Here is a 22,567-nt window from a genome sequence, read left to right as displayed (position 1 = left end):
CTCAGACTGGCTTAGGGGCTGCGGGGGCTGTGCTGTGGGGCGGTGCTCCCGGGCTGCTTCGGACTTCAGCTGCTCCAGGCAGCAGCTCCAAGAGCCTCCCAAGGAGGCTCCAAGGGGCTGCATTGGGGCAGGGCATCCTTTCACCCTCCTGCCATTCCACCTCTCCATTCCCCACACGGACACACTTGACTTGCTCAGTCCCCTCTGGCACCGCCGGCCGGGATCCCCCCACTCACAGGCCCAGCCCCGTGTGGCCACTCTGCCCCAGCCCGCAGCAGGACTTCCCCCTCTCCTCCACGCATCCCTCCCACCCCAGGCAGCGCCCTTCTCCTTCGCCCCACCCAACGCACGCCGGCCCCAGCAACTAAAAGCCTTGGGTCTTCAGGAGGCTTTCTTGCCCCCAAATCAAGGACTACAGCCTGACCAAAAGAACCACCAGCGCTGCTTGTGGATCAAACCACTAGTTTTATTTCAAGAAAGGCATCTAGATATTCTGTTGTCCTTTAGCAGCGGCCCAGCCCCGCAAGACACCTCTTCCAAGAACTCCTCCTTCTAAAAGGGAGGGCAGCAACACACGAACTTCGGGAGATCCTGAAAAACTAACTTCTACTTCCAAGAAAGGAAGACCCACTCGCTGGCTGTTCCCCAGCTCTGCTTACAGACGTCCCTGGGCTGCCTTCAGCCTCCAGGACAGCTCTATTGCACACACCCGCACCAAGGGACACAGCTCAGCTGCCTAAGGAACAAGTCCTAGCCCAACCCCCAAATATTATTCGCTTTCAAAACACAACCTTCCTGAGCCTTTTCTTTCCAAACCAATCTTTATTTTAAACTTCCACAAGTCTATCTTAAATACTAGGCTCTCCTAGGTCAGCGCCCATGCTAAAGCACCCTTTGTCATTTTGGTCATGAAACGGGACTAGAAAGCATGAGGCGGCCTTTAGCTTGTCCTTTGAAATTCCAGTGGAGAGCACTGCTAACACCTAGCCCTACTTTATCCTACGCAACTTAACTCGACTAATTCTTCCCTACCCCTACTTTAACCTAAAAAACTTAAGGGGACTTCTTCCTATTTCGGGGAACGGAAACAAGGACAGGTGGCCTGGGAGGATGGGGACAAGGGGAGGGAAGCTGGGGACAAGGGTGGGAAAGCCAAGGCCCGGCTCGACTGGAGTCTGGCCGGAGCTCTTCAGGAGAACAGGAAGGGCCTCTACAGCTATCTTGCTAAAGACGGACTAGGGATAAGGTGGGCCCTCTCCAGAAGGAACTGGCAGACGTGGCTGTCCGGCACAAAGAGAAGGCTGAGGCTCTCGATGCCTTCTGTGCTTCAGCCTTGGACAGCAAGCGCTCCAGCCACGCCGCCCGAGTGGAGAAAGGCAAAGGCAGGGACTGGCAGAAGAAGAGCCCAAGTCCCCTGCAGCAGAGGATCAGGTTGGAGAGCGTGTAAGGAACCTGAATGTGCACAAGGCACCCGCTGAGGTTCATCCCCAGGTCCTGAGGGAGCTGGCAGACAAAGGGGCTAGTCCACTGCCCATGGTTTTGGAGCAATGGTGGCAGTCAGGTGAAGTCCTGGAGGACTGGGCAAAGGGCAATCCGAGCCAAGAGACCAGCAGGACTGGCCCCACCACTGAGCCCTGGGCGACACCACTGGTGACCGGCCATCAGGTGGATGTCAGTCTGGTCACCACCACAGCTTGGGAGCCGCCATCCCATCCCGCCAGGCAGGGCCAGCGGAACGCCCTGCCCAGAGCCCAGAGTGCCTCCCTGAAGAGAGAGGGCCGCTGTGCTGAGAGAGCTGTAGGTGAGGGCTTGACTTGCCAGCGCTCCAAAGACTGTCCGTCCCACGCCAGCAAGTCGTCCTCCCAGCAAGTGGCCCCCCTGAGGGTCTGCAGTTGCCCCAAGTTCTTCTTTGGGCTTTGTCTCGTTGGAAAAAGGCCTCTTCCTTCAAGTGCAGCTGCAGGTGGTAAGGCCACGTGCCAGCCTGCCCCCAGCAGCTCAGTCCGTGGAGGTGGAGGTGGAGGTGGCTGAGGAAGAGTCCCAGGGCTCTGCCCACTCCTCAGACGGGAGGGAGCCAGAGCTACTTGCTCCGCCAGTACTCCAGCTTCGGGCTGTGTTTTCTTGCCCTTGGCAGCGCTCTAAGAGGCTGGAGATGTCCCAGAGACTCTCATCCTCAGAGCAGGCCCCCTCCTGGCTCTGTGGCAGGGGCAGGACCGTCTCTGCTGCTGCCCCTGCCCGCTGCCCCCTGCCAGCTTCCAGCTGGCCCGGCGAGAGGCTGGGGGGGCGGCAGGGGCCGCGCAGGGCAGCTGCCTGGCTCTCTGCCCCTGCTGCTGGGGCTGTTGCCAGCATGGCTGCATCCATGCCTTGAGCCGGGTGCTGCTGTTCCCCCGGCCGCCGGCCCCGTCGCCGGATCACAGCTGCGATCCTGCTCAGGGTGGCACGTGCCGTGCGCTGCAGCGTGTCCAGCACGGCGGGGCAGCAGCCTGTGGGGCGCTGCGGGGCAGCAGCCGTTGGCCGGCTGTGCCTGGGACCCGCCGGGGCAGGAGATGTGCCGCGCGGGTCCCCGACTGCCTCTTGGGCCGCCTCTGCGCAGATGACGCAGGGACATTTGGGCCCTTCCGGGCCAGCAGGCTGAGGCTCCAGCAGCACCGGAATGAGGGAGGGCTTGACCCAGATGGTGTATATTTGGACGCCTTGCCCTTTGTTCTCTGACAGCTCCTCGCCGTGGCTGTCTTCTTCCGGGGACAGCGGTGGGTCTGCGTTTTCTTGCCCTCGGGACTCCCTGGAGACGTGCGGGAGCCCTGCCCACTGCCCACTGGGAGCTGACAGCTGGCTTGGCGAGGGGCTGGGGGGGCAGGCGTCCGGGCTCGGGGCCTGTGGCCTGGTGGAAGGGCTGCCGAGGCACGGGCGAACTGGGGCACGGGCTGTCGCTGTGGGCACTTGAAGGCCCCAGGGCTCTGACCATGCCTCCCGTGGCATGGGCACGGGGAGCCTCTTTTCTCTCCTCCTCCACCTTTGGTCTCCGCTGCGTTCTTCTTGGGGCAGCTCTAGGAGGCTGCAGATGTCTGAGAGCTCCTCGCAGCACGCCCCATCCTCGCTCGCTGCCACTGGCAGGACGGCCTCGGCTGCTGTCCCTGCCCACTGCCCACTGAGAGCTTCCAGGTCACTTGGCAAGGGGCTGAGGGCGCAGCGGTCTGGAAAGCCGTCCGGGGTGGGGGTCTTTGCCCTGGTGGAAGGGCTTGTGAGACTGAGCCCTGGGCCGTGGACTGGGGTTGTGCCTGCTTGAGAGCTCCCGGGCTCTGCCCATGCCTGGCACGGGAGGGACCCTGAGCTACATTCTTGCCCACTGCTCCAGCTTTCCTCTGGGCTTTCATCCCCCGTTGACAGCTCGAAGAGGCTGGAGATGTCCCAGAGGCTCTCGTCCTCGGAGCAGGCCTGGTCCTCCCTCTCTGCCACTGGCAGCACTGCCCCCGCTGCTGCCCCGGCCCACTGCCCACGGAGGGCTTCCAGATGGCTTGGGAAGGGGCTGGGGGGACAGCAGGGGCTTTGCAGGGCAGAGTCCTGCCTCTCTGACCCTGCTGCTGTGGATGTTCCTGCTCTGGCTGCCTCCCTACCTTGTTCCACCTCCCTCTGTGGCTCCGGCTTCTGGCCACGTCGCCGCATCCCAACCGCCAGCCTGCTGCGGGCGGCGCGTGCCACGCGCTGCAGGGTGCCCAGCACAGCGCGGCCGCGGCCTCTGGGGCTGCGTGGGGCAGCTGCCTGGCTCTCTGCCCCTGCTGCTCTCACCTGCTCAGCTGCGGCAGCAGCAGAAGAGGCGCTCTTCTCCTCTTCCTGCGCTGCTGCCTGCGTCTGCCAGTTGTCCACCTGCGGCGAGGAGGAGGAGGAGAAGGCGCTGTGAGAGGCAGGCGGTTGCCATGGCACGGCAGGCCCCTCCGTGCCCACAAGCCCAGCCCTGGCCCCAAGGCAGCTCTCTGCTCCCCCATCCTTCACCTTGTGCTTCCTCTGCCAGCTCGACAGCCACTTGCGTGGCTGCAAGTCGGTGAACTTCTTCGTCGTCCACATCTTCCGCGTCGGCTACTTCCTCTGCCGCTGAGGTCCCCGAGAGAGATGCTGCCTCGTGAGACAGATGCTCTCCTGGGAGAAAGAGGGTACTGCAGGGCTCTGCCCTCCTAAATAGCCTCCCGGGCAGGGCGGGGCCCCGCGCTGTCACAATGGCCCGCGGGCCCAAGGAGGCCCCGCATCACAAAGGGCCCGGCAACGCGCCGCCGCTGTCACAATGGGCCGTTTCCCGGCGCCCCGAGGACGGCAGCGCAGGGGGCGCACAACTGGCTGCGGCTGGCTGCAACTACTTGCAACCGCCTGTGCCCGGCACAAGGCTCCCCCGCTTTCCCCTCACAGACGCTCCAGCCGGCCCCAGCCAACAGCTCCCGCACGGCCCCGCTGCCCGCGGCCTCCCCGCACTTCAGCCCTGTCTGCATCCCGCAGCTGGCGCTGCCACCGCCCTGGGCAGCCAGCCGTGGCCGCGGGATGTCCCAGGCTCGGAGAGACAAGTCACTTGTGGCTCGAATTGCCTTGCGAAGGTTTCGGGATTGCCAACCAGCACGCCCTTCTGTGCACAACTGGCAATAAAGCAAACCCCTCGACCGCGTGTGTGTGGATCGGCCTCTTGCACTCAGCGGGAAAGAACCCACTTTGGGACAACGGGGGGTCCTGGGGACTTGCGGGGGCAGGACACGTGCTGTGCAGCTCAGCGTCTCTGCCCACACTGCTGGGGGAACTGGGCCCCTCCTGGCAACCAGTGCGGGGCTTCAGCAACACGGCCGGCTACAAGGGCCCAACCCAGACAGCGTGCCCTTGGCTGGCTTTCCTGCTTTCCTGAGACAGCTTTTTCTCCTTCTTTCTTCCCCGTGGGACACCGCTTGCTCTCAGATTTCTTGCCCTTGGCACAGCTCTAGGAGGCTGCAGATGTCCCAGAGCCACTGCCATCAGGCCCCATCCTGGGGGCTCGGGGCCACTGGCAGCACTGCCTCCACTGCTGCCCCTGCCCGCTGCCCACTGCGAGCTTCCAATGGCCTTGGCGACGGCCTGGAGGTCCAGCAGGAAAAGTTGGGCGGAGTCAGAACCTTTGCCCACAGGGGAGGCCTTCTGATGGGAGAGCTGGGCCATTGACTGTGGGGCTGCACCGTTGAAGGTGCCAGGGCTCTGCCCATGCCTGGCGCTGGAAGGAAACTCAGCTCCCCTCCTGCCCAGTGCTCCAGCTTGGCTGTGGGTTTTCTTCCCCTTTGGGACAGCTCTAGCAGCATGCAGATGGAAACAAAGTAACCAGAGGGTAGAACATCCTAGCTAGCACTCCTAGATCCGGGGGAGATCCACCTAACACCAATCCCCAGAGGCCAGAGCCACCAGCACCAAAGGGCCGCCTGGTGCTGCTTTTCTTTGCTCTGGCCTCCTGTGGCCACTGCCGCCCCTCAGGCAGCGCTTCCAGGGTGCCAGCCATTCTCAGACTGGCTTAGGGGCTGCGGGGGCTGTGCTGTGGGGCGGTGCTCCCGGGCTGCTTCGGACTTCAGCTGCTCCAGGCAGCAGCTCCAAGAGCCTCCCAAGGAGGCTCCAAGGGGCTGCATTGGGGCAGGGCATCCTTTCACCCTCCTGCCATTCCACCTCTCCATTCCCCACACGGACACACTTGACTTGCTCAGTCCCCTCTGGCACCGCCGGCCGGGATCCCCCCACTCACAGGCCCAGCCCCGTGTGGCCACTCTGCCCCAGCCCGCAGCAGGACTTCCCCCTCTCCTCCACGCATCCCTCCCACCCCAGGCAGCGCCCTTCTCCTTCGCCCCACCCAACGCACGCCGGCCCCAGCAACTAAAAGCCTTGGGTCTTCAGGAGGCTTTCTTGCCCCCAAATCAAGGACTACAGCCTGACCAAAAGAACCACCAGCGCTGCTTGTGGATCAAACCACTAGTTTTATTTCAAGAAAGGCATCTAGATATTCTGTTGTCCTTTAGCAGCGGCCCAGCCCCGCAAGACACCTCTTCCAAGAACTCCTCCTTCTAAAAGGGAGGGCAGCAACACACGAACTTCGGGAGATCCTGAAAAACTAACTTCTACTTCCAAGAAAGGAAGACCCACTCGCTGGCTGTTCCCCAGCTCTGCTTACAGACGTCCCTGGGCTGCCTTCAGCCTCCAGGACAGCTCTATTGCACACACCCGCACCAAGGGACACAGCTCAGCTGCCTAAGGAACAAGTCCTAGCCCAACCCCCAAATATTATTCGCTTTCAAAACACAACCTTCCTGAGCCTTTTCTTTCCAAACCAATCTTTATTTTAAACTTCCACAAGTCTATCTTAAATACTAGGCTCTCCTAGGTCAGCGCCCATGCTAAAGCACCCTTTGTCATTTTGGTCATGAAACGGGACTAGAAAGCATGAGGCGGCCTTTAGCTTGTCCTTTGAAATTCCAGTGGAGAGCACTGCTAACACCTAGCCCTACTTTATCCTACGCAACTTAACTCGACTAATTCTTCCCTACCCCTACTTTAACCTAAAAAACTTAAGGGGACTTCTTCCTATTTCGGGGAACGGAAACAAGGACAGGTGGCCTGGGAGGATGGGGACAAGGGGAGGGAAGCTGGGGACAAGGGTGGGAAAGCCAAGGCCCGGCTCGACTGGAGTCTGGCCGGAGCTCTTCAGGAGAACAGGAAGGGCCTCTACAGCTATCTTGCTAAAGACGGACTAGGGATAAGGTGGGCCCTCTCCAGAAGGAACTGGCAGACGTGGCTGTCCGGCACAAAGAGAAGGCTGAGGCTCTCGATGCCTTCTGTGCTTCAGCCTTGGACAGCAAGCGCTCCAGCCACGCCGCCCGAGTGGAGAAAGGCAAAGGCAGGGACTGGCAGAAGAAGAGCCCAAGTCCCCTGCAGCAGAGGATCAGGTTGGAGAGCGTGTAAGGAACCTGAATGTGCACAAGGCACCCGCTGAGGTTCATCCCCAGGTCCTGAGGGAGCTGGCAGACAAAGGGGCTAGTCCACTGCCCATGGTTTTGGAGCAATGGTGGCAGTCAGGTGAAGTCCTGGAGGACTGGGCAAAGGGCAATCCGAGCCAAGAGACCAGCAGGACTGGCCCCACCACTGAGCCCTGGGCGACACCACTGGTGACCGGCCATCAGGTGGATGTCAGTCTGGTCACCACCACAGCTTGGGAGCCGCCATCCCATCCCGCCAGGCAGGGCCAGCGGAACGCCCTGCCCAGAGCCCAGAGTGCCTCCCTGAAGAGAGAGGGCCGCTGTGCTGAGAGAGCTGTAGGTGAGGGCTTGACTTGCCAGCGCTCCAAAGACTGTCCGTCCCACGCCAGCAAGTCGTCCTCCCAGCAAGTGGCCCCCCTGAGGGTCTGCAGTTGCCCCAAGTTCTTCTTTGGGCTTTGTCTCGTTGGAAAAAGGCCTCTTCCTTCAAGTGCAGCTGCAGGTGGTAAGGCCACGTGCCAGCCTGCCCCCAGCAGCTCAGTCCGTGGAGGTGGAGGTGGAGGTGGCTGAGGAAGAGTCCCAGGGCTCTGCCCACTCCTCAGACGGGAGGGAGCCAGAGCTACTTGCTCCGCCAGTACTCCAGCTTCGGGCTGTGTTTTCTTGCCCTTGGCAGCGCTCTAAGAGGCTGGAGATGTCCCAGAGACTCTCATCCTCAGAGCAGGCCCCCTCCTGGCTCTGTGGCAGGGGCAGGACCGTCTCTGCTGCTGCCCCTGCCCGCTGCCCCCTGCCAGCTTCCAGCTGGCCCGGCGAGAGGCTGGGGGGGCGGCAGGGGCCGCGCAGGGCAGCTGCCTGGCTCTCTGCCCCTGCTGCTGGGGCTGTTGCCAGCATGGCTGCATCCATGCCTTGAGCCGGGTGCTGCTGTTCCCCCGGCCACCGGCCCCGTCGCCGGATCACAGCTGCGATCCTGCTCAGGGTGGCACGTGCCGTGCGCTGCAGCGTGTCCAGCACGGCGGGGCAGCAGCCTGTGGGGCGCTGCGGGGCAGCAGCCGTTGGCCGGCTGTGCCTGGGACCCGCCGGGGCAGGAGATGTGCCGCGCGGGTCCCCGACTGCCTCTTGGGCCGCCTCTGCGCAGATGACGCAGGGACATTTGGGCCCTTCCGGGCCAGCAGGCTGAGGCTCCAGCAGCACCGGAATGAGGGAGGGCTTGACCCAGATGGTGTATATTTGGACGCCTTGCCCTTTGTTCTCTGACAGCTCCTCGCCGTGGCTGTCTTCTTCCGGGGACAGCGGTGGGTCTGCGTTTTCTTGCCCTCGGGACTCCCTGGAGACGTGCGGGAGCCCTGCCCACTGCCCACTGGGAGCTGACAGCTGGCTTGGCGAGGGGCTGGGGGGGCAGGCGTCCGGGCTCGGGGCCTGTGGCCTGGTGGAAGGGCTGCCGAGGCACGGGCGAACTGGGGCACGGGCTGTCGCTGTGGGCACTTGAAGGCCCCAGGGCTCTGACCATGCCTCCCGTGGCATGGGCACGGGGAGCCTCTTTTCTCTCCTCCTCCACCTTTGGTCTCCGCTGCGTTCTTCTTGGGGCAGCTCTAGGAGGCTGCAGATGTCTGAGAGCTCCTCGCAGCACGCCCCATCCTCGCTCGCTGCCACTGGCAGGACGGCCTCGGCTGCTGTCCCTGCCCACTGCCCACTGAGAGCTTCCAGGTCACTTGGCAAGGGGCTGAGGGCGCAGCGGTCTGGAAAGCCGTCCGGGGTGGGGGTCTTTGCCCTGGTGGAAGGGCTTGTGAGACTGAGCCCTGGGCCGTGGACTGGGGTTGTGCCTGCTTGAGAGCTCCCGGGCTCTGCCCATGCCTGGCACGGGAGGGACCCTGAGCTACATTCTTGCCCACTGCTCCAGCTTTCCTCTGGGCTTTCATCCCCCGTTGACAGCTCGAAGAGGCTGGAGATGTCCCAGAGGCTCTCGTCCTCGGAGCAGGCCTGGTCCTCCCTCTCTGCCACTGGCAGCACTGCCCCCGCTGCTGCCCCGGCCCACTGCCCACGGAGGGCTTCCAGATGGCTTGGGAAGGGGCTGGGGGGACAGCAGGGGCTTTGCAGGGCAGAGTCCTGCCTCTCTGACCCTGCTGCTGCGGATGTTCCTGCTCTGGCTGCCTCCCTACCTTGTTCCACCTCCCTCTGTGGCTCCGGCTTCTGGCCACGTCGCCGCATCCCAACCGCCAGCCTGCTGCGGGCGGCGCGTGCCACGCGCTGCAGGGTGCCCAGCACAGCGCGGCCGCGGCCTCTGGGGCTGCGTGGGGCAGCTGCCTGGCTCTCTGCCCCTGCTGCTCTCACCTGCTCAGCTGCGGCAGCAGCAGAAGAGGCGCTCTTCTCCTCTTCCTGCGCTGCTGCCTGCGTCTGCCAGTTGTCCACCTGCGGCGAGGAGGAGGAGGAGAAGGCGCTGTGAGAGGCAGGCGGTTGCCATGGCACGGCAGGCCCCTCCGTGCCCACAAGCCCAGCCCTGGCCCCAAGGCAGCTCTCTGCTCCCCCATCCTTCACCTTGTGCTTCCTCTGCCAGCTCGACAGCCACTTGCGTGGCTGCAAGTCGGTGAACTTCTTCGTCGTCCACATCTTCCGCGTCGGCTACTTCCTCTGCCGCTGAGGTCCCCGAGAGAGATGCTGCCTCGTGAGACAGATGCTCTCCTGGGAGAAAGAGGGTACTGCAGGGCTCTGCCCTCCTAAATAGCCTCCCGGGCAGGGCGGGGCCCCGCGCTGTCACAATGGCCCGCGGGCCCAAGGAGGCCCCGCATCACAAAGGGCCCGGCAACGCGCCGCCGCTGTCACAATGGGCCGTTTCCCGGCGCCCCGAGGACGGCAGCGCAGGGGGCGCACAACTGGCTGCGGCTGGCTGCAACTACTTGCAACCGCCTGTGCCCGGCACAAGGCTCCCCCGCTTTCCCCTCACAGACGCTCCAGCCGGCCCCAGCCAACAGCTCCCGCACGACCCCGCTGCCCGCGGCCTCCCCGCACTTCAGCCCTGTCTGCATCCCGCAGCTGGCGCTGCCACCGCCCTGGGCAGCCAGCCGTGGCCGCGGGATGTCCCAGGCTCGGAGAGACAAGTCACTTGTGGCTCGAATTGCCTTGCGAAGGTTTCGGGATTGCCAACCAGCACGCCCTTCTGTGCACAACTGGCAATAAAGCAAACCCCTCGACCGCGTGTGTGTGGATCGGCCTCTTGCACTCAGCGGGAAAGAACCCGCTTTGGGACAACGGGGGGTCCTGGGGACTTGCGGGGGCAGGACACGTGCTGTGCAGCTCAGCGTCTCTGCCCACACTGCTGGGGGAACTGGGCCCCTCCTGGCAACCAGTGCGGGGCTTCAGCAACACGGCCGGCTACAAGGGCCCAACCCAGACAGCGTGCCCTTGGCTGGCTTTCCTGCTTTCCTGAGACAGCTTTTTCTCCTTCTTTCTTCCCCGTGGGACACCGCTTGCTCTCAGATTTCTTGCCCTTGGCACAGCTCTAGGAGGCTGCAGATGTCCCAGAGCCACTGCCATCAGGCCCCATCCTGGGGGCTCGGGGCCACTGGCAGCACTGCCTCCACTGCTGCCCCTGCCCGCTGCCCACTGCGAGCTTCCAATGGCCTTGGCGACGGCCTGGAGGTCCAGCAGGAAAAGTTGGGCGGAGTCAGAGCCTTTGCCCACAGGGGAGGCCTTCTGATGGGAGAGCTGGGCCATTGACTGTGGGGCTGCACCGTTGAAGGTGCCAGGGCTCTGCCCATGCCTGGCGCTGGAAGGAAACTCAGCTCCCCTCCTGCCCAGTGCTCCAGCTTGGCTGTGGGTTTTCTTCCCCTTTGGGACAGCTCTAGCAGCATGCAGATGGAAACAAAGTAACCAGAGGGTAGAACATCCTAGCTAGCACTCCTAGATCCGGGGGAGATCCACCTAACAACAATCCCCAGAGGCCAGAGCCACCAGCACCAAAGGGCCGCCTGGTGCTGCTTTTCTTTGCTCTGGCCTCCTGTGGCCACTGCCGCCCCTCAGGCAGCGCTTCCAGGGTGCCAGCCATTCTCAGACTGGCTTAGGGGCTGCGGGGGCTGTGCTGTGGGGCGGTGCTCCCGGGCTGCTTCGGACTTCAGCTGCTCCAGGCAGCAGCTCCAAGAGCCTCCCAAGGAGGCTCCAAGGGGCTGCATTGGGGCAGGGCATCCTTTCACCCTCCTGCCATTCCACCTCTCCATTCCCCACACGGACACACTTGACTTGCTCAGTCCCCTCTGGCACCGCCGGCCGGGATCCCCCCACTCACAGGCCCAGCCCCGTGTGGCCACTCTGCCCCAGCCCGCAGCAGGACTTCCCCCTCTCCTCCACGCATCCCTCCCACCCCAGGCAGCGCCCTTCTCCTTCGCCCCACCCAACGCACGCCGGCCCCAGCAACTAAAAGCCTTGGGTCTTCAGGAGGCTTTCTTGCCCCCAAATCAAGGACTACAGCCTGACCAAAAGAACCACCAGCGCTGCTTGTGGATCAAACCACTAGTTTTATTTCAAGAAAGGCATCTAGATATTCTGTTGTCCTTTAGCAGCGGCCCAGCCCCGCAAGACACCTCTTCCAAGAACTCCTCCTTCTAAAAGGGAGGGCAGCAACACACGAACTTCGGGAGATCCTGAAAAACTAACTTCTACTTCCAAGAAAGGAAGACCCACTCGCTGGCTGTTCCCCAGCTCTGCTTACAGACGTCCCTGGGCTGCCTTCAGCCTCCAGGACAGCTCTATTGCACACACCCGCACCAAGGGACACAGCTCAGCTGCCTAAGGAACAAGTCCTAGCCCAACCCCCAAATATTATTCGCTTTCAAAACACAACCTTCCTGAGCCTTTTCTTTCCAAACCAATCTTTATTTTAAACTTCCACAAGTCTATCTTAAATACTAGGCTCTCCTAGGTCAGCGCCCATGCTAAAGCACCCTTTGTCATTTTGGTCATGAAACGGGACTAGAAAGCATGAGGCGGCCTTTAGCTTGTCCTTTGAAATTCCAGTGGAGAGCACTGCTAACACCTAGCCCTACTTTATCCTACGCAACTTAACTCGACTAATTCTTCCCTACCCCTACTTTAACCTAAAAAACTTAAGGGGACTTCTTCCTATTTCGGGGAACGGAAACAAGGACAGGTGGCCTGGGAGGATGGGGACAAGGGGAGGGAAGCTGGGGACAAGGGTGGGAAAGCCAAGGCCCGGCTCGACTGGAGTCTGGCCGGAGCTCTTCAGGAGAACAGGAAGGGCCTCTACAGCTATCTTGCTAAAGACGGACTAGGGATAAGGTGGGCCCTCTCCAGAAGGAACTGGCAGACGTGGCTGTCCGGCACAAAGAGAAGGCTGAGGCTCTCGATGCCTTCTGTGCTTCAGCCTTGGACAGCAAGCGCTCCAGCCACGCCGCCCGAGTGGAGAAAGGCAAAGGCAGGGACTGGCAGAAGAAGAGCCCAAGTCCCCTGCAGCAGAGGATCAGGTTGGAGAGCGTGTAAGGAACCTGAATGTGCACAAGGCACCCGCTGAGGTTCATCCCCAGGTCCTGAGGGAGCTGGCAGACAAAGGGGCTAGTCCACTGCCCATGGTTTTGGAGCAATGGTGGCAGTCAGGTGAAGTCCTGGAGGACTGGGCAAAGGGCAATCCGAGCCAAGAGACCAGCAGGACTGGCCCCACCACTGAGCCCTGGGCGACACCACTGGTGACCGGCCATCAGGTGGATGTCAGTCTGGTCACCACCACAGCTTGGGAGCCGCCATCCCATCCCGCCAGGCAGGGCCAGCGGAACGCCCTGCCCAGAGCCCAGAGTGCCTCCCTGAAGAGAGAGGGCCGCTGTGCTGAGAGAGCTGTAGGTGAGGGCTTGACTTGCCAGCGCTCCAAAGACTGTCCGTCCCACACCAGCAAGTCGTCCTCCCAGCAAGTGGCCCCCCTGAGGGTCTGCAGTTGCCCCAAGTTCTTCTTTGGGCTTTGTCTCGTTGGAAAAAGGCCTCTTCCTTCAAGTGCAGCTGCAGGTGGTAAGGCCACGTGCCAGCCTGCCCCCAGCAGCTCAGTCCGTGGAGGTGGAGGTGGAGGTGGCTGAGGAAGAGTCCCAGGGCTCTGCCCACTCCTCAGACGGGAGGGAGCCAGAGCTACTTGCTCCGCCAGTACTCCAGCTTCGGGCTGTGTTTTCTTGCCCTTGGCAGCGCTCTAAGAGGCTGGAGATGTCCCAGAGACTCTCATCCTCAGAGCAGGCCCCCTCCTGGCTCTGTGGCAGGGGCAGGACCGTCTCTGCTGCTGCCCCTGCCCGCTGCCCCCTGCCAGCTTCCAGCTGGCCCGGCGAGAGGCTGGGGGGGCGGCAGGGGCCGCGCAGGGCAGCTGCCTGGCTCTCTGCCCCTGCTGCTGGGGCTGTTGCCAGCATGGCTGCATCCATGCCTTGAGCCGGGTGCTGCTGTTCCCCCGGCCGCCGGCCCCGTCGCCGGATCACAGCTGCGATCCTGCTCAGGGTGGCACGTGCCGTGCGCTGCAGCGTGTCCAGCACGGCGGGGCAGCAGCCTGTGGGGCGCTGCGGGGCAGCAGCCGTTGGCCGGCTGTGCCTGGGACCCGCCGGGGCAGGAGATGTGCCGCGCGGGTCCCCGACTGCCTCTTGGGCCGCCTCTGCGCAGATGACGCAGGGACATTTGGGCCCTTCCGGGCCAGCAGGCTGAGGCTCCAGCAGCACCGGAATGAGGGAGGGCTTGACCCAGATGGTGTATATTTGGACGCCTTGCCCTTTGTTCTCTGACAGCTCCTCGCCGTGGCTGTCTTCTTCCGGGGACAGCGGTGGGTCTGCGTTTTCTTGCCCTCGGGACTCCCTGGAGACGTGCGGGAGCCCTGCCCACTGCCCACTGGGAGCTGACAGCTGGCTTGGCGAGGGGCTGGGGGGGCAGGCGTCCGGGCTCGGGGCCTGTGGCCTGGTGGAAGGGCTGCCGAGGCACGGGCGAACTGGGGCACGGGCTGTCGCTGTGGGCACTTGAAGGCCCCAGGGCTCTGACCATGCCTCCCGTGGCATGGGCACGGGGAGCCTCTTTTCTCTCCTCCTCCACCTTTGGTCTCCGCTGCGTTCTTCTTGGGGCAGCTCTAGGAGGCTGCAGATGTCTGAGAGCTCCTCGCAGCACGCCCCATCCTCGCTCGCTGCCACTGGCAGGACGGCCTCGGCTGCTGTCCCTGCCCACTGCCCACTGAGAGCTTCCAGGTCACTTGGCAAGGGGCTGAGGGCGCAGCGGTCTGGAAAGCCGTCCGGGGTGGGGGTCTTTGCCCTGGTGGAAGGGCTTGTGAGACTGAGCCCTGGGCCGTGGACTGGGGTTGTGCCTGCTTGAGAGCTCCCGGGCTCTGCCCATGCCTGGCACGGGAGGGACCCTGAGCTACATTCTTGCCCACTGCTCCAGCTTTCCTCTGGGCTTTCATCCCCCGTTGACAGCTCGAAGAGGCTGGAGATGTCCCAGAGGCTCTCGTCCTCGGAGCAGGCCTGGTCCTCCCTCTCTGCCACTGGCAGCACTGCCCCCGCTGCTGCCCCGGCCCACTGCCCACGGAGGGCTTCCAGATGGCTTGGGAAGGGGCTGGGGGGACAGCAGGGGCTTTGCAGGGCAGAGTCCTGCCTCTCTGACCCTGCTGCTGCGGATGTTCCTGCTCTGGCTGCCTCCCTACCTTGTTCCACCTCCCTCTGTGGCTCCGGCTTCTGGCCACGTCGCCGCATCCCAACCGCCAGCCTGCTGCGGGCGGCGCGTGCCACGCGCTGCAGGGTGCCCAGCACAGCGCGGCCGCGGCCTCTGGGGCTGCGTGGGGCAGCTGCCTGGCTCTCTGCCCCTGCTGCTCTCACCTGCTCAGCTGCGGCAGCAGCAGAAGAGGCGCTCTTCTCCTCTTCCTGCGCTGCTGCCTGCGTCTGCCAGTTGTCCACCTGCGGCGAGGAGGAGGAGGAGAAGGCACTGTGAGAGGCAGGCGGTTGCCATGGCACGGCAGGCCCCTCCGTGCCCACAAGCCCAGCCCTGGCCCCAAGGCAGCTCTCTGCTCCCCCATCCTTCACCTTGTGCTTCCTCTGCCAGCTCGACAGCCACTTGCGTGGCTGCAAGTCGGTGAACTTCTTCGTCGTCCACATCTTCCGCGTCGGCTACTTCCTCTGCCGCTGAGGTCCCCGAGAGAGATGCTGCCTCGTGAGACAGATGCTCTCCTGGGAGAAAGAGGGTACTGCAGGGCTCTGCCCTCCTAAATAGCCTCCCGGGCAGGGCGGGGCCCCGCGCTGTCACAATGGCCCGCGGGCCCAAGGAGGCCCCGCATCACAAAGGGCCCGGCAACGCGCCGCCGCTGTCACAATGGGCCGTTTCCCGGCGCCCCGAGGACGGCAGCGCAGGGGGCGCACAACTGGCTGCGGCTGGCTGCAACTACTTGCAACCGCCTGTGCCCGGCACAAGGCTCCCCCGCTTTCCCCTCACAGACGCTCCAGCCGGCCCCAGCCAACAGCTCCCGCACGGCCCCGCTGCCCGCGGCCTCCCCGCACTTCAGCCCTGTCTGCATCCCGCAGCTGGCGCTGCCACCGCCCTGGGCAGCCAGCCGTGGCCGCGGGATGTCCCAGGCTCGGAGAGACAAGTCACTTGTGGCTCGAATTGCCTTGCGAAGGTTTCGGGATTGCCAACCAGCACGCCCTTCTGTGCACAACTGGCAATAAAGCAAACCCCTCGACCGCGTGTGTGTGGATCGGCCTCTTGCACTCAGCGGGAAAGAACCCGCTTTGGGACAACGGGGGGTCCTGGGGACTTGCGGGGGCAGGACACGTGCTGTGCAGCTCAGCGTCTCTGCCCACACTGCTGGGGGAACTGGGCCCCTCCTGGCAACCAGTGCGGGGCTTCAGCAACACGGCCGGCTACAAGGGCCCAACCCAGACAGCGTGCCCTTGGCTGGCTTTCCTGCTTTCCTGAGACAGCTTTTTCTCCTTCTTTCTTCCCCGTGGGACACCGCTTGCTCTCAGATTTCTTGCCCTTGGCACAGCTCTAGGAGGCTGCAGATGTCCCAGAGCCACTGCCATCAGGCCCCATCCTGGGGGCTCGGGGCCACTGGCAGCACTGCCTCCACTGCTGCCCCTGCCCGCTGCCCACTGCGAGCTTCCAATGGCCTTGGCGACGGCCTGGAGGTCCAGCAGGAAAAGTTGGGCGGAGTCAGAGCCTTTGCCCACAGGGGAGGCCTTCTGATGGGAGAGCTGGGCCATTGACTGTGGGGCTGCACCGTTGAAGGTGCCAGGGCTCTGCCCATGCCTGGCGCTGGAAGGAAACTCAGCTCCCCTCCTGCCCAGTGCTCCAGCTTGGCTGTGGGTTTTCTTCCCCTTTGGGACAGCTCTAGCAGCATGCAGATGGAAACAAAGTAACCAGAGGGTAGAACATCCTAGCTAGCACTCCTAGATCCGGGGGAGATCCACCTAACACCAATCCCCAGAGGCCAGAGCCACCAGCACCAAAGGGCCGCCTGGTGCTGCTTTTCTTTGCTCTGGCCTCCTGTGGCCACTGCCGCCCCTCAGGCAGCGCTTCCAGGGTGCCAGCCATTCTCAGACTGGCTTAGGGGCTGCGGGGGCTGTGCTGTGGGGCGGTGCTCCCGGGCTGCTTCGGACTTCAGCTGCTCCAGGCAGCAGCTCCAAGAGCCTCCCAAGGAGGCTCCAAGGGGCTGCATTGGGGCAGGGCATCCTTTCACCCTCCTGCCATTCCACCTCTCCATTCCCCACACGGACACACTTGACTTGCTCAGTCCCCTCTGGCACCGCCGGCCGGGATCCCCCCACTCACAGGCCCAGCCCCGTGTGGCCACTCTGCCCCAGCCCGCAGCAGGACTTCCCCCTCTCCTCCACGCATCCCTCCCACCCCAGGCAGCGCCCTTCTCCTTCGCCCCACCCAACGCACGCCGGCCCCAGCAACTAAAAGCCTTGGGTCTTCAGGAGGCTTTCTTGCCCCCAAATCAAGGACTACAGCCTGACCAAAAGAACCACCAGCGCTGCTTGTGGATCAAACCACTAGTTTTATTTCAAGAAAGGCATCTAGATATTCTGTTGTCCTTTAGCAGCAGCCCAGCCCCGCAAGACACCTCTTCCAAGAACTCCTCCTTCTAAAAGGGAGGGCAGCAACACACGAACTTCGGGAGATCCTGAAAAACTAACTTCTACTTCCAAGAAAGGAAGACCCACTCGCTGGCTGTTCCCCAGCTCTGCTTACAGACGTCCCTGGGCTGCCTTCAGCCTCCAGGACAGCTCTATTGCACACACCCGCACCAAGGGACACAGTTCAGCTGCCTAAGGAACAAGTCCTAGCCCAACCCCCAAATATTATTCGCTTTCAAAACACAACCTTCCTGAGCCTTTTCTTTCCAAACCAATCTTTATTTTAAACTTCCACAAGTCTATCTTAAATACTAGGCTCTCCTAGGTCAGCGCCCATGCTAAAGCACCCTTTGTCATTTTGGTCATGAAACGGGACTAGAAAGCATGAGGCGGCCTTTAGCTTGTCCTTTGAAATTCCAGTGGAGAGCACTGCTAACACCTAGCCCTACTTTATCCTACGCAACTTAACTCGACTAATTCTTCCCTACCCCTACTTTAACCTAAAAAACTTAAGGGGACTTCTTCCTATTTCGGGGAACGGAAACAAGGACAGGTGGCCTGGGAGGATGGGGACAAGGGGAGGGAAGCTGGGGACAAGGGTGGGAAAGCCAAGGCCCGGCTCGACTGGAGTCTGGCCGGAGCTCTTCAGGAGAACAGGAAGGGCCTCTACAGCTATCTTGCTAAAGACGGACTAGGGATAAGGTGGGCCCTCTCCAGAAGGAACTGGCAGACGTGGCTGTCCGGCACAAAGAGAAGGCTGAGGCTCTCGATGCCTTCTGTGCTTCAGCCTTGGACAGCAAGCGCTCCAGCCACGCCGCCCGAGTGGAGAAAGGCAAAGGCAGGGACTGGCAGAAGAAGAGCCCAAGTCCCCTGCAGCAGAGGATCAGGTTGGAGAGCGTGTAAGGAACCTGAATGTGCACAAGGCACCCGCTGAGGTTCATCCCCAGGTCCTGAGGGAGCTGGCAGACAAAGGGGCTAGTCCACTGCCCATGGTTTTGGAGCAATGGTGGCAGTCAGGTGAAGTCCTGGAGGACTGGGCAAAGGGCAATCCGAGCCAAGAGACCAGCAGGACTGGCCCCACCACTGAGCCCTGGGCGACACCACTGGTGACCGGCCATCAGGTGGATGTCAGTCTGGTCACCACCACAGCTTGGGAGCCGCCATCCCATCCCGCCAGGCAGGGCCAGCGGAACGCCCTGCCCAGAGCCCAGAGTGCCTCCCTGAAGAGAGAGGGCCGCTGTGCTGAGAGAGCTGTAGGTGAGGGCTTGACTTGCCAGCGCTCCAAAGACTGTCCGTCCCACACCAGCAAGTCGTCCTCCCAGCAAGTGGCCCCCCTGAGGGTCTGCAGTTGCCCCAAGTTCTTCTTTGGGCTTTGTCTCGTTGGAAAAAGGCCTCTTCCTTCAAGTGCAGCTGCAGGTGGTAAGGCCACGTGCCAGCCTGCCCCCAGCAGCTCAGTCCGTGGAGGTGGAGGTGGAGGTGGCTGAGGAAGAGTCCCAGGGCTCTGCCCACTCCTCAGACGGGAGGGAGCCAGAGCTACTTGCTCCGCCAGTACTCCAGCTTCGGGCTGTGTTTTCTTGCCCTTGGCAGCGCTCTAAGAGGCTGGAGATGTCCCAGAGACTCTCATCCTCAGAGCAGGCCCCCTCCTGGCTCTGTGGCAGGGGCAGGACCGTCTCTGCTGCTGCCCCTGCCCGCTGCCCCCTGCCAGCTTCCAGCTGGCCCGGCGAGAGGCTGGGGGGGCGGCAGGGGCCGCGCAGGGCAGCTGCCTGGCTCTCTGCCCCTGCTGCTGGGGCTGTTGCCAGCATGGCTGCATCCATGCCTTGAGCCGGGTGCTGCTGTTCCCCCGGCCGCCGGCCCCGTCGCCGGATCACAGCTGCGATCCTGCTCAGGGTGGCACGTGCCGTGCGCTGCAGCGTGTCCAGCACGGCGGGGCAGCAGCCTGTGGGGCGCTGCGGGGCAGCAGCCGTTGGCCGGCTGTGCCTGGGACCCGCCGGGGCAGGAGATGTGCCGCGCGGGTCCCCGACTGCCTCTTGGGCCGCCTCTGCGCAGATGACGCAGGGACATTTGGGCCCTTCCGGGCCAGCAGGCTGAGGCTCCAGCAGCACCGGAATGAGGGAGGGCTTGACCCAGATGGTGTATATTTGGACGCCTTGCCCTTTGTTCTCTGACAGCTCCTCGCCGTGGCTGTCTTCTTCCGGGGACAGCGGTGGGTCTGCGTTTTCTTGCCCTCGGGACTCCCTGGAGACGTGCGGGAGCCCTGCCCACTGCCCACTGGGAGCTGACAGCTGGCTTGGCGAGGGGCTGGGGGGGCAGGCGTCCGGGCTCGGGGCCTGTGGCCTGGTGGAAGGGCTGCCGAGGCACGGGCGAACTGGGGCACGGGCTGTCGCTGTGGGCACTTGAAGGCCCCAGGGCTCTGACCATGCCTCCCGTGGCATGGGCACGGGGAGCCTCTTTTCTCTCCTCCTCCACCTTTGGTCTCCGCTGCGTTCTTCTTGGGGCAGCTCTAGGAGGCTGCAGATGTCTGAGAGCTCCTCGCAGCACGCCCCATCCTCGCTCGCTGCCACTGGCAGGACGGCCTCGGCTGCTGTCCCTGCCCACTGCCCACTGAGAGCTTCCAGGTCACTTGGCAAGGGGCTGAGGGCGCAGCGGTCTGGAAAGCCGTCCGGGGTGGGGGTCTTTGCCCTGGTGGAAGGGCTTGTGAGACTGAGCCCTGGGCCGTGGACTGGGGTTGTGCCTGCTTGAGAGCTCCCGGGCTCTGCCCATGCCTGGCACGGGAGGGACCCTGAGCTACATTCTTGCCCACTGCTCCAGCTTTCCTCTGGGCTTTCATCCCCCGTTGACAGCTCGAAGAGGCTGGAGATGTCCCAGAGGCTCTCGTCCTCGGAGCAGGCCTGGTCCTCCCTCTCTGCCACTGGCAGCACTGCCCCCGCTGCTGCCCCGGCCCACTGCCCACGGAGGGCTTCCAGATGGCTTGGGAAGGGGCTGGGGGGACAGCAGGAGCTTTGCAGGGCAGAGTCCTGCCTCTCTGACCCTGCTGCTGCGGATGTTCCTGCTCTGGCTGCCTCCCTACCTTGTTCCACCTCCCTCTGTGGCTCCGGCTTCTGGCCACGTCGCCGCATCCCAACCGCCAGCCTGCTGCGGGCGGCGCGTGCCACGCGCTGCAGGGTGCCCAGCACAGCGCGGCCGCGGCCTCTGGGGCTGCGTGGGGCAGCTGCCTGGCTCTCTGCCCCTGCTGCTCTCACCTGCTCAGCTGCGGCAGCAGCAGAAGAGGCGCTCTTCTCCTCTTCCTGCGCTGCTGCCTGCGTCTGCCAGTTGTCCACCTGCGGCGAGGAGGAGGAGGAGAAGGCGCTGTGAGAGGCAGGCGGTTGCCATGGCACGGCAGGCCCCTCCGTGCCCACAAGCCCAGCCCTGGCCCCAAGGCAGCTCTCTGCTCCCCCATCCTTCACCTTGTGCTTCCTCTGCCAGCTCGACAGCCACTTGCGTGGCTGCAAGTCGGTGAACTTCTTCGTCGTCCACATCTTCCGCGTCGGCTACTTCCTCTGCCGCTGAGGTCCCCGAGAGAGATACTGCCTCGTGAGACAGATGCTCTCCTGGGAGAAAGAGGGTACTGCAGGGCTCTGCCCTCCTAAATAGCCTCCCGGGCAGGGCGGGGCCCCGCGCTGTCACAATGGCCCGCGGGCCCAAGGAGGCCCCGCATCACAAAGGGCCCGGCAACGCGCCGCCGCTGTCACAATGGGCCGTTTCCCGGCGCCCCGAGGACGGCAGCGCAGGGGGCGCACAACTGGCTGCGGCTGGCTGCAACTACTTGCAACCGCCTGTGCCCGGCACAAGGCTCCCCCGCTTTCCCCTCACAGACGCTCCAGCCGGCCCCAGCCAACAGCTCCCGCACGGCCCCGCTGCCCGCGGCCTCCCCGCACTTCAGCCCTGTCTGCATCCCGCAGCTGGCGCTGCCACCGCCCTGGGCAGCCAGCCGTGGCCGCGGGATGTCCCAGGCTCGGAGAGACAAGTCACTTGTGGCTCGAATTGCCTTGCGAAGGTTTCGGGATTGCCAACCAGCACGCCCTTCTGTGCACAACTGGCAATAAAGCAAACCCCTCGACCGCGTGTGTGTGGATCGGCCTCTTGCACTCAGCGGGAAAGAACCCGCTTTGGGACAACGGGGGGTCCTGGGGACTTGCGGGGGCAGGACACGTGCTGTGCAGCTCAGCGTCTCTGCCCACACTGCTGGGGGAACTGGGCCCCTCCTGGCAACCAGTGCGGGGCTTCAGCAACACGGCCGGCTACAAGGGCCCAACCCAGACAGCGTGCCCTTGGCTGGCTTTCCTGCTTTCCTGAGACAGCTTTTTCTCCTTCTTTCTTCCCCGTGGGACACCGCTTGCTCTCAGATTTCTTGCCCTTGGCACAGCTCTAGGAGGCTGCAGATGTCCCAGAGCCACTGCCATCAGGCCCCATCCTGGGGGCTCGGGGCCACTGGCAGCACTGCCTCCACTGCTGCCCCTGCCCGCTGCCCACTGCGAGCTTCCAATGGCCTTGGCGACGGCCTGGAGGTCCAGCAGGAAAAGTTGGGCGGAGTCAGAGCCTTTGCCCACAGGGGAGGCCTTCTGATGGGAGAGCTGGGCCATTGACTGTGGGGCTGCACCGTTGAAGGTGCCAGGGCTCTGCCCATGCCTGGCGCTGGAAGGAAACTCAGCTCCCCTCCTGCCCAGTGCTCCAGCTTGGCTGTGGGTTTTCTTCCCCTTTGGGACAGCTCTAGCAGCATGCAGATGGAAACAAAGTAACCAGAGGGTAGAACATCCTAGCTAGCACTCCTAGATCCGGGGGAGATCCACCTAACACCAATCCCCAGAGGTCAGAGCCACCAGCACCAAAGGGCCGCCTGGTGCTGCTTTTCTTTGCTCTGGCCTCCTGTGGCCACTGCCGCCCCTCAGGCAGCGCTTCCAGGGTGCCAGCCATTCTCAGACTGGCTTAGGGGCTGCGGGGGCTGTGCTGTGGGGCGGTGCTCCCGGGCTGCTTCGGACTTCAGCTGCTCCAGGCAGCAGCTCCAAGAGCCTCCCAAGGAGGCTCCAAGGGGCTGCATTGGGGCAGGGCATCCTTTCACCCTCCTGCCATTCCACCTCTCCATTCCCCACACGGACACACTTGACTTGCTCAGTCCCCTCTGGCACCGCCGGCCGGGATCCCCCCACTCACAGGCCCAGCCCCGTGTGGCCACTCTGCCCCAGCCCGCAGCAGGACTTCCCCCTCTCCTCCACGCATCCCTCCCACCCCAGGCAGCGCCCTTCTCCTTCGCCCCACCCAACGCACGCCGGCCCCAGCAACTAAAAGCCTTGGGTCTTCAGGAGGCTTTCTTGCCCCCAAATCAAGGACTACAGCCTGACCAAAAGAACCACCAGCGCTGCTTGTGGATCAAACCACTAGTTTTATTTCAAGAAAGGCATCTAGATATTCTGTTGTCCTTTAGCAGCGGCCCAGCCCCGCAAGACACCTCTTCCAAGAACTCCTCCTTCTAAAAGGGAGGGCAGCAACACACGAACTTCGGGA

The 22,567-nt window shown here is 63.4% G+C and overlaps 4 protein-coding genes across 4 annotated transcripts; all 4 read right to left on the bottom strand.

The window, feature by feature from the left end:
- Positions 1-1,224: 1,224 nt before the first annotated feature.
- On the bottom strand, positions 1,225-4,308 carry LOC135408907 (uncharacterized). Its single transcript, XM_064643839.1, has 3 exons — positions 3,988-4,308; positions 2,308-3,861; positions 1,225-1,452 (listed from the first exon to the last, which is right to left on the bottom strand). Exons 1-3 carry the CDS (start codon positions 4,057-4,059, stop codon positions 1,225-1,227), a joined length of 1,854 nt encoding a protein of 617 aa, XP_064499909.1. The 5' UTR covers positions 4,060-4,308.
- LOC135408906 (uncharacterized) lies at positions 4,269-9,803 on the bottom strand. Its single transcript, XM_064643838.1, has 3 exons — positions 9,483-9,803; positions 7,836-9,356; positions 4,269-4,568 (listed from the first exon to the last, which is right to left on the bottom strand). Exons 1-3 carry the CDS (start codon positions 9,552-9,554, stop codon positions 4,269-4,271), a joined length of 1,893 nt encoding a protein of 630 aa, XP_064499908.1. The 5' UTR covers positions 9,555-9,803.
- LOC135408905 (uncharacterized) lies at positions 9,764-15,298 on the bottom strand. The gene is made up of 3 exons (XM_064643837.1): positions 14,978-15,298; positions 13,298-14,851; positions 9,764-10,063 (listed from the first exon to the last, which is right to left on the bottom strand). The coding sequence occupies exons 1-3, from the start codon at positions 15,047-15,049 to the stop codon at positions 9,764-9,766; spliced, it is 1,926 nt and encodes a 641-aa protein (XP_064499907.1). The 5' UTR covers positions 15,050-15,298.
- On the bottom strand, positions 15,259-20,577 carry LOC135408904 (uncharacterized). Its single transcript, XM_064643836.1, has 3 exons — positions 20,473-20,577; positions 18,793-20,346; positions 15,259-15,558 (listed from the first exon to the last, which is right to left on the bottom strand). The coding sequence occupies exons 1-3, from the start codon at positions 20,542-20,544 to the stop codon at positions 15,259-15,261; spliced, it is 1,926 nt and encodes a 641-aa protein (XP_064499906.1). The 5' UTR covers positions 20,545-20,577.
- Positions 20,578-22,567: the final 1,990 nt, after the last annotated feature.

This window comes from Pseudopipra pipra, unplaced genomic scaffold, assembly GCF_036250125.1.
Source record: "Pseudopipra pipra isolate bDixPip1 unplaced genomic scaffold, bDixPip1.hap1 HAP1_SCAFFOLD_84, whole genome shotgun sequence".
Taxonomy (NCBI): Eukaryota; Metazoa; Chordata; class Aves; order Passeriformes; family Pipridae; genus Pseudopipra; species Pseudopipra pipra.
This window is presented reverse-complemented; position numbering and strand designations above follow the sequence as displayed.

Excerpts from the sequence above, each read along its gene's own strand:
- LOC135408907 (XM_064643839.1), bottom strand. The coding sequence starts at position 4,059 with ATGTGGACGACGAAGAAGTTCACCGACTTGCAGCCACGCAAGTGGCTG. Across the intron at positions 3,862-3,987 it reads GCTGGCAGAGGAAGCACAAG|GTGGACAACTGGCAGACGCA; the intron begins GTGAAGGATGGG and ends TCCTCGCCGCAG. Across the intron at positions 1,453-2,307 it reads CAGCAGGGGCAGAGAGCCAG|GTTCCTTACACGCTCTCCAA; the intron begins GCAGCTGCCCTG and ends GTGCACATTCAG.
- LOC135408906 (XM_064643838.1), bottom strand. The coding sequence starts at position 9,554 with ATGTGGACGACGAAGAAGTTCACCGACTTGCAGCCACGCAAGTGGCTG. Across the intron at positions 9,357-9,482 it reads GCTGGCAGAGGAAGCACAAG|GTGGACAACTGGCAGACGCA; the intron begins GTGAAGGATGGG and ends TCCTCGCCGCAG. Across the intron at positions 4,569-7,835 it reads GCATGGATGCAGCCATGCTG|GCAATTCGAGCCACAAGTGA; the intron begins GCAACAGCCCCA and ends AACCTTCGCAAG.
- LOC135408905 (XM_064643837.1), bottom strand. The coding sequence starts at position 15,049 with ATGTGGACGACGAAGAAGTTCACCGACTTGCAGCCACGCAAGTGGCTG. Across the intron at positions 14,852-14,977 it reads GCTGGCAGAGGAAGCACAAG|GTGGACAACTGGCAGACGCA; the intron begins GTGAAGGATGGG and ends TCCTCGCCGCAG. Across the intron at positions 10,064-13,297 it reads CAGCAGGGGCAGAGAGCCAG|GCAATTCGAGCCACAAGTGA; the intron begins GCAGCTGCCCTG and ends AACCTTCGCAAG.
- LOC135408904 (XM_064643836.1), bottom strand. The coding sequence starts at position 20,544 with ATGTGGACGACGAAGAAGTTCACCGACTTGCAGCCACGCAAGTGGCTG. Across the intron at positions 20,347-20,472 it reads GCTGGCAGAGGAAGCACAAG|GTGGACAACTGGCAGACGCA; the intron begins GTGAAGGATGGG and ends TCCTCGCCGCAG. Across the intron at positions 15,559-18,792 it reads CAGCAGGGGCAGAGAGCCAG|GCAATTCGAGCCACAAGTGA; the intron begins GCAGCTGCCCTG and ends AACCTTCGCAAG.